The sequence below is a fragment of the Lagopus muta genome, chromosome 5 (assembly GCF_023343835.1).
Source record: "Lagopus muta isolate bLagMut1 chromosome 5, bLagMut1 primary, whole genome shotgun sequence".
Classification (NCBI taxonomy): Eukaryota; Metazoa; Chordata; class Aves; order Galliformes; family Phasianidae; genus Lagopus; species Lagopus muta.
This window is the reverse complement of record NC_064437.1, coordinates 40,649,965-40,670,467: the sequence shown is the minus strand read 5'-3', so window position 1 is coordinate 40,670,467 and position 20,503 is coordinate 40,649,965. Positions and strand designations below refer to the sequence as shown.

Below are 20,503 nucleotides of genomic sequence, written 5' to 3'. Positions count from 1 at the left end.
CTTATCTGGGCAACCTGTTCCCAGTGCCTCACCACTCTTATTGTAAAAACACCAAAAACAAACAAGCAAAACAAAAAAAAACCCTTTTAGTTTAATTCTTTTGGTTTGAAACTGTTTCCCCATGTCCTATCACAACAGAACCTGCTAAAGAGTCTGCCCTTTCCTTCTTACAGCCCCCTTTTGATACTGAAAGGCTGCAATCAGGTCTCCCTGGAGTCTTGTCATCTTCAGGTTGAACAGCGCCAGTTCTCTCTGCTTCTCAAAGGGGAGGTATTTCATCTCTTGAACTGTTTTTGTGGCCCTTCTCAGAAAGCATTCCAGCAGGTTCACATCTCTCCTGTACTGAGGGCTTCACCTCCCTTGAAGGTGGCCACACGCGTCTTAAAAATGGATATAATATTGCCTTTTTTCCAGTCACCAGGAACGTTACCTTACTGCTAAGACCCTTCAAATACCAGGAAGAGTGGATTTGAATGTAGTTTCTCTCATTTCTGTATTCACCTTGTGTAAGGAACAAATAACCATCATGTTAGGTTTATGCAGTTCCTTTATGCTGAAGAGCTGTTCCCAGCTGCAGCCTATACAGTCCTACACTGGACTGTCAGCAGAAGAATGGAGACCCTATATTGCTTTTCTCAGGCAATACTGAAGAATGTGGATGGCAGGTTTAAGATCTGCTAGGGGATGAGGGGAAGCTACAAAACTAACATTAGAAATACACAAATGCACAACTGTATCTCATGTTTGGGCTTAAAGAAGTTTATTTCAGAATTCTTGGAACTCTTTCCTTGAGCAAAAATAACTTCAATTTTGTATTAAAAATAAGTACTATAGCAAAGTATAAAAGATTTATTCTGTTTCAGAAGCTGATTACACTCATTAGCTTTGAAGGTGAGTTCTCTGAAGGATTATATTTTTTAAAAATTCTGTACACTTTTTAGGAGTGATATTCTAACAATAAACTAAAAAGGAAATTGATTAGATAGTCTTTGAGTGATTCATCTTTTTAAAAGTGAGTTATTGTCCTAAGAGAAAAGTTTTAATGTTTCATTAATACTTTATAAGAATAATCTAGAAGAGAGGAAACATTACTGAAAGGTTATTTTCATGTTAATTAAGCTATTCAGTATAAAAGAACTCTAACACAATTTTAATATTTTATTCATAGTCCTCAAAACTGTTAGACGTTATATTGATTGCAGCGTGGCTGAGACTTGATGAAGAGAGAATGTAATTTGTTTTGTCTTAGTCAGCAACACAGCAAATTGTACCACTCACCAAAAACTCTAAATGGAAAACACTCTGAATACGTATGAATCTTAGAATTCACGTGTCCTATGGACAATGTTGTTAATGTGAAAAAAGCATAATGTTTTTGCAAAAACGAATGTTGCAATTTCCGTTGGATTTGAGAAGATTTGGGATCAAATCTGTGTTTGATCCAATTGTAATTAATAGAAAATTAGTCATTAATAGATATAAATATAGAATATGGATAGAGAGAATCATAGAATTGTTGAGGTTGGAAAAAGACCACTAAGACAGTCTAGTCCAACCCCAACCCATCGCCACCATGCTTGCTAACTATATCCCCCCGTGCCACATCCACATGATACTTGAATGCCTCCAGGGACAGTGACTCCACCACCTCCCTGGGCAGCCTGTTCCAATGCATCATCACTCTTCCTGAGAATAATTTTTTTTCTAATATCTGACCTGAACCTCCCCTGGGGCAATTTGAGACCATCCCCTCTTGTCCTTTTGCTGTTACCTGATATTCATCTCAGTCCAGTGATTGACAGCAGGAAGTATAAAGGGGCATGAAGTACTAATGCAAAATGTTTTGGACTTGCTGATCACTTGAAATTCAGTTTCTGTATGAAATAGTGAAAACAAAGTTTTTAAATACTATGCCTTAGAGGTAGTTTGCTTAGTAAATTATTTGTGAATGTGAAGTACAGTGCTGCTTTGACTGACTTACCTGGCCTTATTTTATTACTCTGTCCCTTTTAAATGAATTCTAAAATACAGGGCTTTTTCTGTACTAATAGTTTCACTGATGGTTATGAGTGCTCTTTCTCTATCAGCTGTGTGCTGTGTTATTTCTTGAAACACAGCAAGAGTAAAAAAGGGCTTTGTTCCAGAGGAAACCAGGGGTCAGATAAAGTGATACTTCTGTACGCATTTCGTACACTTGGTATGGGGAATGGGGTGGAAGACATCTTTCTTCCTTTATCAAGATGGACTATTATATTTAATCTGTCGCTCTACATCTCTTAAGATTTCAAGGCTTCACAAGACCAGTAATATTGAAACCTGATAGTTAATGGTCGAAGGACTTCCTAAATTGTGTGAGTTCCCTCCACTCTATAATTTCTAACTGTTACTAATGAGAATGCTTTGTTTGACAGTGACATTTCCTCCATGGAAGAACTGTCTTTATTATCATTTGTGAAAAGCACTGAAGTCACAGAAATGAATGTATTCTGTTAAGGCTTATTAAGCTGAGAAGTTTGCAATTAAAATTATACACTGCTTCAATACAAGAAATTGATGCTACACAGAAAAGCTTGAACTAAAACCTTCTCATGCCATTTAATTAGATGAATCTCAACATGTTTTAATTCCTTGGTGTTCTTCCAATTATAGATACCATCATAAAAAATAAAAGGAAATCCAAATTCATAATTTTTAGCCATGTAGGGAAAATGAGGAAGTCAGTATATGAACAAGTAGAGGACGCTTCAGCAAAACTGCTGCCACTGCTGTGTGAAGCTTGAAGCTCTTACCATTTCCCTTCTTCAAGGAAAAGACCATTTAAGGGTGTTTTGACTTTTCGAGATAAAGCAGCAGAGATTTGTTTCTGATGGTGACTGTGATCAGCTCTGGATTCATGTTTTATACTCAAGGATAAACAGCAAAGCCCTGGCTTAGATATTAAAAGGCAGATCACAAAGATTAAAATTTCAGAGTTCTGCAGTGCCTGTCTGTAGGGTCCTCACAAAATTTTCTTTGCTGAAGTTTAAACTGTGACTGCTTTCCACTTCTTTCTTCTATTACTGAGAGATTATATTTTACATGCTGTTTCTACTGAACACAGTTGTCTTATGGGATATTGCCTGTGGTAGCCCTTGTACTAACCTTAAGAATTGTTACAATTCAGTGGGTTCAACACAGCTGGGTCCGTATGAGGGGATAATTAGTAAGACTTGCTGTTTTATTTTGAAGTATTGTGTGCCTTATGTTTTGTGTCTTATAAACTGAATTCTGGCCAGTTTGAAGGGCTTTCAGATAACTGAACTTCTGATAGAATATTCACTTCAAAAATAACAAATATTTCCTGGGACTTTTCTGATTTTTGCACCAAAAATAATGATTAAATTTCTTAGGACAGCTCAACTTGTCTTTTTTTTTTTTTTTTTTTTTTTTTTTTTTTTTTTTTATGCTTTATTTCTTATATATTTAGAAATAAAGGAAATTGCATTTCCTGAACTTACATAAGGAATGCTGCAGTGTTCATTGTTACTTGCTGTGAATCCAGGAAGATATTGGTTTCCATTGAGTCATTTCAATTATGATAGTTGGAAGCTAGCACATAAAGAAATATGGCAATTTAAACTGCAGTTAGCAGGCAGCAGTCTGTTAACATAACAGACATTGACAACACAGTTCAATGCTGATCACATTCTGAAAGTAACTATTTCAGAGGGTTTCAACAAAACGTTCTTACTTCATGGACTTAAAATTACTTCTGTTAGAAAGGAATGTTCACTTATAACACTCTTTTTCTCTGGAAAACACTTATATTTTAGAAGCTTTTCTTATTTTCTGAATCAAAACCACTATCTCAAAAGTTATACTTCCCTGATTAGTAAAACGTTCCAGTATCATTAATGTGTAAAACAAAAAAAAAGTCATTGCTTGGTATTCACAAATTAGCAAATGAGATGGTTAAATGTACGCGTGACTTTAAGACACAAATCTTCATATTTCTACCATAAACTTATTTAAATTCTGTAAGTTTTAGACATTGGTTAGGTGGTATAGCATTTTGTGTAGCTATTGAGGTATAATGTGTATTTTAGCTGGTATTTTTGGACTGATCGTGGAAAATCTCTCAAGCGTAAGGAAGAACAGGAGTGTGTGATGCAGCTGTCAGTGTTCTTGGTAGGGATGCATCTCAAAAATAATAATTCAACTGCTTAAACCTTTTCTTCAACATTTTATTTTTGTGGATTAATACAATATATATAATCTCTACAATATAAATTGGATCAGTACTCCACTTTTCTCATATTATCCAAGTATATTCAATGTAGAACATAAATGCTCATTGTTAACTTTTTTTAATTTGTAGCTTTTTTTTTTTTTTTTTTAAATCATTTGGCGTTTGTTCTTGAATTTCATTATTCTGTTAAGAATTAAATAGTATTCTGCACTGAAGTGCCGTCAGGAAAGATGAACAAAAGTTCTAATCTAAAAAGTATCTCTGCAAAGGCAACTTGTAATTTTCATAAGAATTTTGAAAAAAAAGAAATCAAGTTCTGTATCTGCAGCTTTTCTTGACAAATACCAGTGCTTTAAATTATACAGCCATTCTTTCTCTGTATAGATTTTCACAGTACTTGCAGCAATTTATAGGTCCGGAGTACAGCTGCTGGAAGGCATTTATTCTCAGTCCTGTATTAAATCTATCATATACCAATGCATTAACTTTCAGCACAGAGCTCAAGGGCTTTTGGCTTTTTCTTTCTTGGTCTGAGTTCCTATCCTATAACTGTTTGCAGGGTATACAAAAAACAATGGTGAGAAAACCCAGCTAATATGCGAGAAGAGAAACTGTTATTCATGATAACAGTTAAACTGATTTTGCAGTGTGAGCTGAGTGGCCAAAACAGAGCATACTGTTAACATTTCTGAAAATGGTAATGCTAATAAGCTTGTTTTGATGGATCAACACTTTAGTTTCACTTTCTTGAGCGCTGTTCTTTACACACATCAATTGTACATACGTTCACATAGCAGCAACTTAACGTTCTCTGCAGTGTTTGAATTGAATGCTTCTTAAAATAGAGTGGAAAAATATGTCATTGAGTTATTTGACTCAATTTGCTATAGTTTTGTTCTTTTTTGGGAAGGAAAAAAGAAATCAGCTTATTTTGTATTGTTGACAGATATTTATCATAAATATTTTAAATAAACAAAGCAAATAATCAAATAGGGTATTACAGCAATGACAAAAAATATTTCAGAAATTTGTAATCCAATGCATTTCTTCAAGTAAATCTCTAGCTGCTGTTCATTTCTACAGAGCACCTGGGACACAGGCAGCAGGGCAGGAATGCAACCACAAGAAATATGTTTAGATGTAGCAATCAAAGACTCCTTTATTAACCCTATCTACATCTCTGTCCTTCTCTACTGCTTATTAAGATAGACATGTTGGAGAGGAGAGAAGAGAGCTGATTTCCAGGCCACTTTTTTCACAGGAAAATTCTTTTTAGAAGAGCAGAATGTGAATATTCCATAGTGCTAGTTATAAAATACAATTTAAAAAATGTGATTGTTTTACATAGGTCTTCTTCATTCCTTGTGAGATAAAGAAGATTCCATCATAAGTACAATTATAGATGTAGTCATTTTTCCAAATCTTAGATAAATGTAACTTGTGACCTTAAACAGACTACAGATAGAAAAATGAACAAAAACAAACAAACAAACAAACAACACCATTTATGCACTACTTGTCAGTTTTGAAGTGCTTTTGGAAATAAATGTCATGTTCTTTTGCTGACAGGATTTGAAATCTAGTGATCAGCGAGATGAAATTGCTGCAGCACGTGCAACCCTGAAAGAAAATTCTTCTCTTCTTCATTCAATATGTTCAGCTTGTTTGGAACATTCAGATGTTGCATCCCTTACAGCCAGCAAGGATTCAATTTGTAATGAAATACAAAATGCCCTCAATGTGATTTCTAATGCTTCCCAAGGAGTTGGGAATAAAAAGGGACAACCTGCATCTTACAGAGCTACTCTAGGAAGTGCACTTGATGAGCTTGAGGTAGGTACACCCTTAAACTTTTCCCACTGCAATGTATTTCAGTTATTTCAGTTTTCATCTACTGCTGTTGAGTGAAAGATCAATGCTGTCCTTAGTCTTAGTCTGGATAGTATCACCCTAAATTATTTCACTGGAAAGAATCACTATTCAATAATATTTGCAGTTAAGTCTTTGTTTCACTATTTTGCTTCTTTCAAACAGCATTTAAGAATTACGTCCATGCATGTAAGTAATGGTGGAGACAGAAATGTCCTTGAACTCATAAGTTAAGTTTATAAATAACAGTGATTCTCTAATGATTGCAATCACTGCTGCATTGACTGTGTTTGAATTAGTGCAATGCAAAGTGATGCTATTTACTCTGAAACTTGTCAATGGGATCATTATGTAATTTATGTAATTGAAGATTAAGAAACCTAACTATGTCTTTATTTTTAAATTCACTCACGTTAAATTGAGATGAGAAATATACTTTAACAGATTAATGTTTTTACTTCTGTATTTAACCAAATGTTTGGAGAATGTCTGCTCTTTCTCTACTTCTAACATAATTCTAGACTTCCACATCGAGTTTTCCCTTTTCCTCAAACTTTTCTGATTCTTCCACGTGTAATTTTTCATTACCTTGCTAAAACTGGTAAAAGACCTCCTGAAGATGAGGTGATGGACTGCATTCATCATCCGCTATAGCAGATGTAAGCCCAAATTAAAAAAACAAAACCAAAAAACAGAGGGCCTTTTTGGTTGTAAAAACTCGGTTTTGTCTGATGCCAGCCTTGAATGTTGATACATTCTTATGAGAATTAATATTGTGACTGATGACAATAGATTTTGTTTAAAATATGCAATGAATGGTTAAAGAAAATTTGAAATCCCTATACGTTATAAATCTTGTAATGGTAGTGTATTGATCAAAACAGACTTTTCAGTAATGCCCGAAGCTGAATTTGACAGGCTCTTTTTTTCATCCCCAAACGAATGTGATTGCATATTATATGCCAGCCATTCTTGCTGTTTAAACTAGGTTTTAAAGTTGTAAACTATTTTCTTACTAAATGAAAGAAAATCACTTGTGTGTTAAGTGATGTGATATGATGATGCCTGAATGGCAGTGTAGTTTAAATTAGAGCTACTCTTTCCCTGTTTAACCTAGGGAAAAACAAACAAACAAACAAACACCCAACAACAAAAAACCAAACAAACGTAAAATGAAACCAGAAAAAAAACCTCAAGAAGATAAAACAAAATTTGGCAAAGTGCTTGCATCATCTGACTGCAGATGGATTTATTCTGGCATATGTGAGCAGTAACATTTTAATGAGATTTTTTAATTGCCTTTACTTTCAATATTATTTTAAAATAGAAGAATTTTGGTAGTGGTTCCATGGAAAATTTTCTTCTGGATTGAATTTATTTTTATTGGAATCATAACAACATAAAGTCTCACTTGTAAAAAGCCATTCTGTAAATGGAATTTTAAATTTATTTTCACCTAGATACCACAAATTGGAATTTAAGCTGTATGTGTTAAATAAGCATAATTTAAACTTCTAAAAATGATCTTCTGAATTAAATGATTGTGCTTTTCTTTCTTTAATGAAAGTTCTATGGGCTAAAGACCTGAAATAACTTTTGCTCTTTCTTGTTGCAGCAAATAGAGTGCCATGAAATAAACCGATGTAGTAAATAGTCTGTTGGGAACAAATCTTGTTAAATATTTGCGGTGTAGAAAAGTATCACAGAGCTTACCCAACAGTCTAGTATATAGATGGTTTGCAGTGTCATTCTTCCTTTGCCCAGTGCTGTCAGTATCAGAGTAATTACAGATTTTTGAATTGGGAAGCTAATAGTAAGAATTAGAACAGTTAACTTCTTAAATCAGTAGATTCTCAAGAATTTCTCTTATAGCTTCCATATGAATAAACGTATTATTTGTAATTAAGCACAAAACTATAACAAATTTAGTAGTGGGTATGTGGGTGCAGATTACCTATGCTTTTCACTAGTATTGCATTTTCTAAATGTGAAGAGATTTCTCACAAAATGATACGGGTCATCTATGCTTGACTCAGTGTGTTCATTTGACCTGTTGTTCTTTAATGACCCTGGCCATGTAGCAGGATAGTTACATATGAGGTGTTAAAATACTGTATATCAGTCCAAAATGTCAGAAAATGCAGCCTGGTATTATCTGAATTCTGGCCTTCCTCTCACTCTTCCATGAGATCAGAAGGCAAATGAGGGGTAAAGTAGCCAAGTAATAATTGTGGTTAGGTGCTCATTTATGTTTAAAATCTCAGGTAGCTAAACACTCATTAACCCTGTTAAAGCAGAAAAGTGTAACTATTTATTACATATCTGTCATTCCCCAGTTGTTTGGAAATCAAATTACCTTTTCCATTTAGAATACTGATCAGAATTTTTTTATGAAATTGCTTTTAGAATTAAATCTGTGGGCAGAATCTTAAATCATATTTTCCTGGTTACTGTTGCCTAGTAGTCTTCTTTCTTTAAATTTAGTTCAGAGCTAAACTGCAGCAGCTTTTTGCCGGTACTATTTGTTCAACTTTTTGTGTGTTTTCTGCAAACTGCCTCCTTTTCCAACTTCTTTTCCAATTTTCGTTTGAGATTTGAAAACAGTCATTTTGCTAACTAAATGGTTAACTGACTGTAGCAATTAGACATGGCTTAGTCTTCTGTGATAAAGCTACTTCTTAAAGTGCAACTTCTTTCTGTTGTTATACTTGAATATTCTAGTTGTGAGTGCATTTTATGTTATGATGGATGCTGTATAGTATAGGGTTGAGAATGCTTGAGATACAGGGATCTGGCAGTGAAGTTGATGATCCAGTGAGTAGTGCCAGAAGGATTTAACTGTAGCAGAGGTGAGGTACTACAGAATAATTTGGCATTCAAGGCTGTAATGTGAATGTGGCAGATGCACATGAATGTGTGAACGGGGTTGGTCTCTTCTCACTGGTGACGGGTGATGGGACAGGGGGAAGTGGCCTTAAGTTGCTCCAGGGTAAGTTTAGTTTGGATATCAGGAAAAACCTCTTTACTGAAAGCAGGAATAGGCTCCCCAGGGAGGTGGTTGAGTCACCATCCCTGGATGTGTTTAAAAACTGTTTGGATGTGGCGCTCAGGGACATTATTTAGCAGAGGGTGGTTAGAGGTAGGGTAGTATGGTTAGGTTGTGGTTGGACTCAATGATCTTTAAGATCTTTTCCAACCTGAGCGATTCTATGTATTTCAAATCTCTAATACAAAATAAACATTTCTTCCATGTAAAAAATGGATATACTCACCTCTGAAAGTTGTTACCTCTGGAATGCCTTCCCTTATCATTTGCTGTGGAAGAGTAGTTTGAGATTATCTCTTTGATATAAGTTAATTTAAAAAATAGAAACAATAACAAAAAAACCCCAGTAAATATTTAAACATCAGTGTCTAGCTTCATACAGTTTTTACTAGTTGATCAAATGCAAGCCTTTTCCTTTATAGCTCTGTTGTGTATTTGGATATAGCTGAAGTAATGGAGACGTACATAAAACATTGATTAAACACGTTATGTAGGAATACAAAGTTCCCATTGCTGAGAACTATTTGAATTCTGATCTTGAAGTTATGCATTCTTCTTAGAGAGGTGACAACTGAAAGGGTTTTGTTTTCTCCTCCATTTCAGAGTCCATAAAGGCATCTCTTACCATGTTCTTTCTGTTTCCTATACTACATTTTCATAATTTTTTGCATGATGTTTGAGATACAAAGTAACTTAGCTTGCCTCTAGATAAATAGCGTGAAGTTTTCCTTTGTGTTCAGCCATATTATCATTTGCTGTAAGGAATTTCAATAAAGAGAAGAAAATGGAAAAAATACCTCAGTATTAATATTCTTGATGTGTTTCCATGTTATACTTGTGAACAATTGGTGTCTTACTACCTTCACATTTCTGGAAATGTCTTTAGATAAATTTCCTACTTTATATGGAAATAGCTATTGTAGAAAAGGACAAAGGCCTCTTAATATTTAACTAAGAGCTCAGTCAGCTAAGGTCTGACTGTAGGCCTTGGATAAACCAGTCTCGCTCCATCCACTGCCAGTAAGAGTTGAGGGCATATGAAGATAGAGAAGGAAAGCAAGCAGTGCTCCTTTTCTCTCTCTTTTCTTTGAATTTTCTCCTAAGAGGCAGAGACTACCAGGCCCTGACAAAATTTTAGTATTTCTTCTCTCTTGGAGACTGCAGAAATCAAATTTGTTATCAATACTGAGAATTATTCAACTCGTTCCAAATTCTTGGAAAAGGCTGGATGTTGTGTTGAGGGACATGGTTTAGTGGGAACTATTGGTGATAGGTGAACGGTTGGACTGGATGATCTTTTAGGTCTTTTCCAACCTTGGTGATTCTATGATTCTATGACTCTATGATTCTTATTTATTTCTGCAAGAGACTGAAAACAGAGGACTGCCCTTATTCCTTTGCTTTGTTAGCAAGGGAAGAGGTAAATAAAATTATGGCCTAATACCAGTTTCTGAAGTTACGTGTGAGATTATTGTTTCCATTGTCAGAATAATTTTGTTTTCTACAGCTTTTAGTTAGAAAATTATTAAGGGATACAAATAGGGTAAGTGCAATTAAATTAGCTTTTCAAAGTACTAAATCTTCCCTCCTGCTTACATTCAAGCTCCTTTCTGGTTTACTGTTTCTTTCTGGATAACAAAAGGAGCTAAAAAACCCAGAATTTGGAAATAATTACTGCTTTAACTTAATCTAAGATTGCTTCTACTGGATGCATAAAAATTCTTGACATAAACCTATAAACTATTTTAATGATATATCTTGTCACTTCATGTAAAAATTCATAAACTCAGTGACACAAATTCATATAGTTTTGGACTTTATTGTCTCAGAAGAGACAACTGTAAATTGAAATGACAGTAGCACAGTCAGCTTTTATTTATTTCTTTTGGATACTCTGTTGTGGTATTAAAATTCCCAAATCAACATGGTGAATGTGAGACAGATTCTCAGAAGTACGTTTTCCTTCTGGTCACTGTGAAATTTGAGGACTAGAGTTTGAGTAGTACCAGTTTCTGATAGGAAGTAGAATAGCAGCCTGAAATTTTTATCCCCAGGATTTTAGAAGCTACTTAATAAGGTTTGGTGTCCAGTCATGTTATGTATGTTAATAGGCTTATGTACTGAGAGTACTTAAATAGTAAGAGTACTTTTAAATGAGGTGGTTGACTTCAGAGCTATGGATCAATAGTGAAGGTGAAACATTTAGAAACCTACACTGCTCCAGCAGGATGGCAAATAACAAACTTCCATTTAAAACTGAGTATTGCAGAAATCACCTGTGCTGCCTGATGGCAGTATTAAAATACTTCATTTGGAAATACTCAGATAATTAAGTCTGATTTTTCTCTAGTTTCTCTGGAGAATCTCACAGCTGTTCCAAAGAGATTGTTGTGTATTCTGGAAAAGATAGGAGAATTAAACCTGTAACAAAAAGACTTAATCTCCCTAACTCTAGATATTATGTAATAGTGCACTAAAAAGTAATATAAACTACAAAATTGAAGGTAACTGATGTTCCCTTTCCTAGATATTCATGTTGTAATACAAGATTTTTTTTCTTAGTACTTTTAGAACTTCCTAAGCTAGACAGTACTTGAAATCTAAATTGGAAAAATAATTAAAATTTTCTGGCTTAAAAGCAGTTCACATATTTAATAGCACAGATAAATTCTGGCTCACCTGACCTGAATTCCACTTCAGGATATATGGCATGGTTTTCTTGTTTAATATGTTTTTTCTGATAGCTTCGAATATGGATCCAGCTAAGTGGACTTATGTGGAATAGAGACTTGACGATCTGGACAGAAATGACAAATTCAGATGTTCAGTTTGATTAAAAATGAGTAGTTTGAATTTCTTTAAATGCTGAAGCTTTTTCCAGTATACTTGCTTTTGCAATGTATGAAAATGTTACTTCTCCCTTTCTTGTTCCTTAGAGTATTTATTTGTCACAAAAACATAATTAGTTTTACCATGCCAAAACACTTCATTGCTTTTGCTTATCAGAGCTGGTGAAAAGCAAGAGGATGCTTTGGTGTCCTTTGAAAATACAGTCATTGAACTACTAATTTTGCTTTGTGGATATTGAGCCTGTTAAACATAGCAGCAGCAAATTTCTGCCTTGGTGTGTGACCGTATTAGACTTAAAATCATCAGAATTAGACTGCTCTTATAACATCTCAGTGATGAGCTGTCACTGCTGTTTGTGTTTGTTATCCAGATGTCATTCTGATCTCTACAAGTCTAATATTGGAGATACTGACCCTCCCTATAGAAATTCAAACAAAGCTGAGCCTCCACTCTGAAATACTTAAAACATGAAACATTACTGAGTTGAGTTGTAAATATCACATACTCAGTGCTATAGTTGTATATAGAGATAAAAGCTTAGTATAAAATTTCAAGGCAAGTGCATGGCAGACCCACTATATGGGGGAATGAGGAAGTCAAGAAATCCAGATGGGGACAAGAAACAATTTCAACAAATACTTTTTAACAACAATGGTGATAAAACTTACAATGGAGAAACAGTGCTGTCTGAGAACTTGGAAAGGTGTGGTATGCAGTTGCCTCTTTTAAGACATACCTTCTGTATGACTCTGAGGCTGATTGGCAGGGCCCCAGTTCTTTGCCTGTAAAGTGAGGTTTACAGCTTTCAGTTTTGGAGCAGAATATTGTAAAAAATGAGAGACCAAGTAGTAAGATACTTCATAGATAAAAGCACATGCATATTTATAAAGAAAACAAATAGTGTTTCTGATTTCAGTGAAATGCCTTGTAGAAGAAATGACAGGTGCAGGTGTAGAAGAGACTGAAGCAAAGGATGAAAAATACTCAGTCTCATGAAGTTAAAATAGGAAACAAAGACAACTTGGAAATGAGGTAGTTGTGACATCAGAAGATGTCAACATGGCAAGTAGGTAGATGTGATCTTATTCTGTGAGGCACTTTGCTGTGAAAGAGCTGAAGCTGGAAAGCTCAGATACCAGTTTAGCACTGAATCCAGGCAAGCAGAATTTCATGACATGGATATTGGACTAGAACTAGTGAGATCTTGCTGGCAGAGAGAATTTGGTTTTGTCTACAAATGATCTGTGCCTGTAGCCAGTGTAAGGAGACTGGGATCTGCCATAGTCCTTGGACTATTTTTGACATCAAGATGAAAGAGCTAGTTGGAAGTTGAAGAAGACTAATGTCACTGTGGTTCATGCAGATGAAAAACAAAGTGGCAACTTCAGTAGGCTGACTATTCTTACCTTTACTTTCTAAAAATACTTTCCAGCATTTGATCATCCAGGACCCTCTTTTAGTGAGTGAAGACAAAATAAGGCCATCGCTAGAGAAACGTTTGGAAGCTATTATCAGTGGAGCAGCTTTGCTAGCTGATTCTTCCTGCACACGTGATTTCCATCGAGAGCGCATCATTGCTGAGTGCAACGCTATCCGTCAAGCTCTCCAAGACCTGCTTTCTGAGTACATAAACAATGTAGGTAACCAGACTTTTCTCTTTTTTAAGAAATGTTTGTTGTGAATATGTATTGAATAGAAGTAATTTGGCATGAATGTCTTGTAATCGCTTGTGGTTTAACCTCTATTTCTCATCGTGATCTTCACAAGGTTGAAAGGAAAACTCGTCTATATATAAATTTAACCTAAACCTGAGTACAGACCTCCAGAATGAGTAAAAATTCAATTATGTTGTACAGACTATGGAAAGTGCTGTATAACAGGTATGGCATGCGTGTTTATATAATTTTATACTTATTGTGAACAATAACTAGTACAGAATATATGTGATTCTTCTTATGCTATGAACAAAAGTTTCATCATAATTTCACCTTCCTATTTCCTCTTAAAATCTGATGCCTGAGATATAATTTTAGAGTGTTTACATCACCGTGTTTGATTTGTTCAAGGGCATTGAATTACAAGGGCAGAAATGACTTAACTGCTAAATTAGAAAGCTAGGATGATCAGTGAATCCAGAAATCTAGTAGTGTGAAATTCTCATAGGGCAATTCATCTGTGAGTTTTTGAAAATTAATATAGTTTTTTAAAATAACCATTTGATTTTAAAAATGGACTTAGCACTTCTTACTTGTTGCATGATGAAACAATGGAGGCTCAGATATTAGTATGTGTACACATTGTTAATATTATGCCTTTCCTCTGGAGACAGTTTTTGTGTGTATATAGTTCTTATCAAAATAGTACTTGGAGATTCATTCACCACACTGAGAGAATAATTGTACGATACAGCTGTTTTTTTTTTTTTTTTTTTTTTTTTCTGGATGCCAAATTTCCTTTCTCTTTTTAAAGCTGTAATAGTTAAACTAGACCATAACTGTTCTAATGAGAGTATTTTCTTTGTCATATCCTATTGTGATTAGGGTAACAAAGCATAGGGACTAAAATGATTTATGCATATTGGATGTATTTTCTTTTTGCTGATGTTGTCCTCGTTAATCTTTTTTTATTCCTGAAATTAAAGTACAGAAGTGAGATGAAGAATTACTTTTCTGTAATTACCTGCGAATTCCAATTCCTCATTCATTCCTTATATGAGATAAAGATGTATTTACTAATTTTTACTCAGAATCTGTCAGCAGTTTCAATTGAATATTACACATTTCTTGTACCTTTGGTGGTCCTATAGACATGGGTTAGCCATGTGATATTTCATTTCTATGGTTAGCTCGATACATTGGTATCTGATACCATCTGCTGCAGGTGTCTGTTGCAGCATCTGTTCTAGATCAAGTTTGCTCATAAATGGCAGAAAGTTCAGTAAGGAAAAGCAACAACCCGAAGTAGACAGGAAGTATGGAAGTTTGCTAATTTGATGTATAACAATACATATCAGTCTGAAAAAAAAGGGTTGAATTATATTTGGAAGAAGTCAAAATATATGATTGTAAGTCACATGGTCTGAAATTTTTACCTTTAGAACAAAACTGTGATTATCTTTTTTTTTTTAATCTCAGAAACAATAATATTTCTAGAGTTACATAATGCAGGCTAAGGTAAATGAAGAATATATTGCTCAACTCAAAGTGCAAACTTGAGAAAGTCAAGTAGTAGCTGTTTAAATATGGCAAATAGGGAAAGTATTATATAATTTGCTGCAAAACACACAGTCTGAATACAGTTGCAAGTATGAGGAGGAAAGTATAAAGGAGGAAATATGAAAAAGTCTAACGAATGTGTTACACTGATAAAATGACAGGAGAGAGTTGAAAGATTTTTAGTTTTCTTCAGTGCTCTTGATCTGCTTATGCAATTAATGCTGAACTCAGTGGATATACTACCACCAGTGCTTGTTTATGGCTATTACTGAGACAGGATTAAATAAGTTTTTCAGTGAGAAGATTTTTAGATGTCAATTACTTTATTTTATAACTCTAACTCAGAAGAATTGAGAATAAATTCAGTAGAGTGTGTTGGTTTATTACCACTTTCTGGACTCTTGTATTAATCATTTCAGTAAGTTAGAAATGTGAATTGAATGAGCTGTAGATGTTATGCAAACCATTTGTTAACACAGTACAAGTTAAGAAAAAGGTGGTGAACTCTTTCCCTGTCTCTGGGAGCACTACCATGCTCTGCTAGTCCCAGTTCTACACAGTGCATTTTTGTGCGAATCCACATGTATGGTCTCATGGTGTATTTGTGCCCTGAGGTACAGAGGCTCTGCATCTCAGTTTGAGCATGAGCAGAATTTTTCCTTGCCTTGTAACCATCAAGGTATGCTTTGTTTAATAGGCCTGTTATTCCAAGGCTACTTAGCTCCCTGAGCTGGAATACAGAGATGGGGAGGAGAATAAATTCAGGTCTGTCAGCCTGATCTCAGTATTGGAGAAGGTTATGAAGCAGATAATCTTGATTGCAATCATGCAGTATATGAGGGATAACCAGGGGATCAGACTCAGCCAGCATGAGTTCATGAAAAGCAGGTCCCTCCAGACCAACCTCATCTTCTATGACCAGATGATCAGCCTGGTGGTTGAGGGAAAGGTTGCAGGTGCAATCTACCTAGACTTCAACAAAGCCTTTGACTCTGTAGGTCTGACTATACTAAACATATGTACAGGAACTTTTGATTTGTTTCTATTTGAAACAATGAGGAATGTAGCCTTTGTTGTTCCTAAATTTGTTTTTTATTTATCAATTATTCTAAGTGTCTAATAAACCAGAAGAATGGTTTATTAGAAACCATAAAATTAGAAGAAACCAGAAGAAACCATAAAATTAGGAGCCTCTTGGAGTCAGTGATTGAAATTTAGGGCTTTTACTGCAGGCTGGAAGGAACATCTTTTAAACAGACACTGCCATTTATGTAAGTGGCTACTTATCACAGGGGCTGTGTCACAGTGAGGTGATGTGACGGATATTTAAACAAAATAGTAGAGGCCCACTTGGTCTCCAAGCGGCTTAAGATTTTTTTATCCACAAAATAATTTAGTCATATTGTATTTATACTTCTTTTGAAAGACAATTTCTGGGGGGATGTTTCTGGATTATTTGTGTGCTGTTACTATTGTCTCTTAATTTTGTGCAGAGATTTGTATTGGTACATACATTTGCACTTCAGAACATCAAATAGCAGAAATTACTAATGTGAATTTGGATAGTTTATCTGTGGTAGAATGATACTGTGGTGAGTGGATAATAATGTATTTATAGGAACAATCATTTTGTTCTAGTAATAAGCACTTGCATTCTTCTGAGGACAAGCTATTGTCATGTCTTTGTTCATCCTTCAAAACTGAAAATTATTGGATGTACTGGAGTTCAACAATTTTCACTCATGTTTCTTGAGTTTTCCTTTTGCTTTTATTCCCAGTCATAATAGGGATATGCACTCACCTGGGTGATGAAAAAGAATAATAGGGTTGTGAGTTGTGCATGTGTGTTAAAGTGGGCTGTAGTGAGCATCTATTAGGATGACAGGCACTGCTTTCTCTGCTTTCATTAGTAGGCATGGTATAACTGAGTAATTATTCTGCACCACCTGTGGATTTGAATAAAGATCACTTGCTAGATTATTCAAGCAAGGCAGAAAAAATGTTGAAAGAAGGTGGGGTATATTGTGATAGCTGATTTCTTGAGTTAAAGTTTTTTCTCTTTGGAATGTTGTTTCCTGAAATTAGAGTTTATTAGTTTCTCAGGATTTTTCAGGGTGTTGGTTGAATGTATAGCTGTATTTTGTTGTTCATGCTTAGCTAGTATACTTTATACCTTTCCTCATACATTGCAATTTCTTATTTGTTGTGTATTTCAAAGTCACCTGTTTCTTAACTAGGTTTTTATTTTAAAATTACCTAAGATTGGGGGCAAATAAGGTCAGTAAAATTACTTGCATTGTTGTTGCCAATTAAAAAGTTTGTAATCTTGAAAAGTGTATCAAATCTGTATTTATATCAGAAAATGTTTCTGAAAACAAAATTTTGTTCTTTCTAAAGAAAGTAGCCAACTTGATACAGATTGAAAAATGTGTCTGTACCACGGAATCGTTTCTTCTGTTAAAAAGTATTTCACAGAAGTGTCTCGCTCACAAGTCACAGACACGTGTGAACGTGCAAACTGTCATCAGCTCCGTAACTTTGTTGGCAGCTTTGGAGGTGCCTGTGATTCTTGTGCCGTAGGTGATGGTGTTTGCTGCTTCTTACTGTGCCACCGCTGTATTATACGTACTGAGTTTGGCAAGGAGCATAGTCAAACCTTCCCTGCTCCCACCAGGGGTAGTTTCAGTCTCTTACTGAGATTATTAAGAAAGTGATGGGAGTCTAATAATTAATTTTACCTTGCTAGTACAGCTGTGGAACTTCATTTCTGTGGGTTCCCTGAATGTTGTTTGAAACTTTCTGCTTCACCATGGGCTTGTGTCCACAACTTCTCAATACAGGACACATTTGGATTTGAGGCATGTTTGGATCTAAGCATGCGAATTGTACGTGAGAATAATAGCACCAGGCAAACAAGGATATTTGGTAATGGGGGTGTTACCTAAGACAGGAATGGATTGTAATCTGCTGAGTTTTCATGTTCTCTTGCTAAAAGAAAACCAACAACCAACAAAACAGTGTGTAGGACTGAGTCATGTATTGATGTGGATGGGGAAGGTCTGGCTGTAAGAAAGACATGCTGGGTAGTTGGAACTTGTGCAATTGCATCTGTGTAGATTTCAAATTGTAATTGCTGTTCACTTCTGTGAGCCCAAACACTGGAAATTTAAAAACAGAAAAAGGGTGGAAAATAAGATTTTTTTATTGCTGGCATAGTTCTGGGTCTTACGCTTGGTCTTGACTCATATTTTAGTGCTGTGGAGTACTAGTGCCTTGTTTTACTTATGTATTGAGTGGTCTTTACCAGCAGGTTAAGGATTTTTCTTTATTTTTCCCTGAATTTCTAAACAGCAAAATGTGTAACAGTGCTTTTATTCAGATATTTTTCTGTAGAAAGAATGGATTAAAATGTGTATGGTGTGTGGGTGGAAAGCATCACTTGGATCTTGTCTATTCAGGGTTTTTAATGACTTTCTCAAATATGATGTCTTTGGGGAAAAAAAAAAAAAAAAAAAAAATCCAGTAAAATTAGTATGCCCATATGGCATATTTTGCTGGCATTTACAGAGGAAAGCATGTAATTCTCATAATTGTCTTGCTGATATTGGCTAGGTACTTAAGGTGACTTTAAATACTTCTATAGTGAGCTTTTATATGTAAGTATAATTGAAAATTATTTTTCTGCTGTTGGCTTTGTCTAAGAGTTATAAAGGGAAATTAGGTATTAAATGTTTGGAAAGAAGATTTTAGTATGTTTAAACAATAAAAGTAATCTAGCAAATTTCCTGAATAGATTTACAGATAAAAAATAAGCTACAGCTAAATTTACCTTTGTGGTCTTGCAGAATTTCTGGTAAACTCAGATCAGACATGAACTAGATATATATAATAAAAGGTTTCTCATTCTTAAGCTTTGTTTTTCATTTAATGATTCTGAACCAAGCTATTTCTAGGATTAATCTGATGTTAATTTAAGGGCTTTCATTGCAGTAATGTAGGGTGATGACCAACTCATGGCTCTGCAGAGGGTGATTCTGTACAGTAATTTCTAATTTGAATTTGATATACTTCCTCTGCTGTTAGGTATATCAGGTGCTGTTAGGTATATATGTTGAAAACTGTTTTCTGTTTTTAAGGAACTTTCAATGCAGTAGCATTTCCTCTTCCCAAGATGAAATAAATCCTTGATTGTGGTAATTAAAACATTGGAAGAAAATATAACAAATGCTTGTTATTGGAACATCCACCTATCTATTTAATATATACAGAGATAGATGTATATATTTTACAGTTTGTGCAAAATTGCTGTCATTATGTGAAGTTTTTCTTAACCACTTTCCTGTTTTCTTAAGAATCTTAAACTTATCATTTTTCTAACCGTTAGTGTGTCATTTCTAGGGGCACTGCTGAAGTCTGGTATTTCAGAATGCGTTTCTGCTGCCTTCATATAGAGTAGCTGATTTTTCTTCAAATATATTTCTAAATTGTATTTGCTTTCAAATTTGAAGATATTTACTACTTTATATAACAGTTATTAAAAAAAATCATTGATCCTTCAAAGTTATTGATATTATAAAATCAATTACAAATCCAAATTTGCATCAAACAGAATTCTTGTTTCTAAGCAAGCCTCAAATTCTTTTGAATTTTCAAATTTGTCTAAAATTTTGGTGTTGCTAAAAACAAATACTTTATTGGTAGTTCCTCAGATTTAAGAAATTCACGTAGTAGCTACACAAGATGTTGTAATTCTTCACTTATACCAGCAAATGAGACTTCTCTCTGAAATGGAACTGTCTGCATAGTTTATATCTGACCTGTCAGATAATAATTTCTTTCCTAGCTTCTATTGTTTTCATGAGGAATGAAGAGTGGAGTTTCATGTGAAGTAAGTTGTAATGACTTTCTGATGAAATCAGTACAGTATTGTAAAACAGTTGCATAAGAAGCTGATTCTTTCTTTACTGTTCAGCTGGAACTTAAAACAGTGATTTTAAAACTTCAGCCAATTAGGGACTGGAGACCAGAGGATGTAAATTAAAATTTTGCAATTCTATTTTTTTTCCTGTAAAGACAAATAAAACGTGGCTTTTATAGACTCTCTCCATGACTATTAAAAACATTTATTGGCATTTCCCTTTTGTTTTACCTTTTGTTTCGATGTATTATTTTTCCATAGTTCTTTATCTGATGTGCTATTCTTTTTTCTAATTAACTAAAAATTAAAAGGAAGTACACATTCTTGTGTTATTGTAATTGTGAGTAGCATGTGATCAGAAGGCTGAGAAAGTAAAC

The 20,503-nt window shown here is 34.6% G+C and overlaps 1 protein-coding gene across 7 annotated transcripts in view; it reads left to right on the top strand.

The window, feature by feature from the left end:
- CTNNA3 (catenin alpha 3) overlaps positions 1 to 20,503 on the top strand; it is a 416,441-nt gene that overhangs the window by 78,484 nt on the left and 317,454 nt on the right. For all 7 annotated transcript variants that reach the window (XM_048946506.1, XM_048946507.1, XM_048946508.1 and 4 more), the window contains exons 6-7: positions 5,798 to 6,061; positions 13,426 to 13,629. In XM_048946506.1, coding sequence (XP_048802463.1) covers positions 5,798 to 6,061; positions 13,426 to 13,629 — 468 coding nt within the window. The remainder of the gene's footprint in view (positions 1 to 5,797; positions 6,062 to 13,425; positions 13,630 to 20,503) is intronic.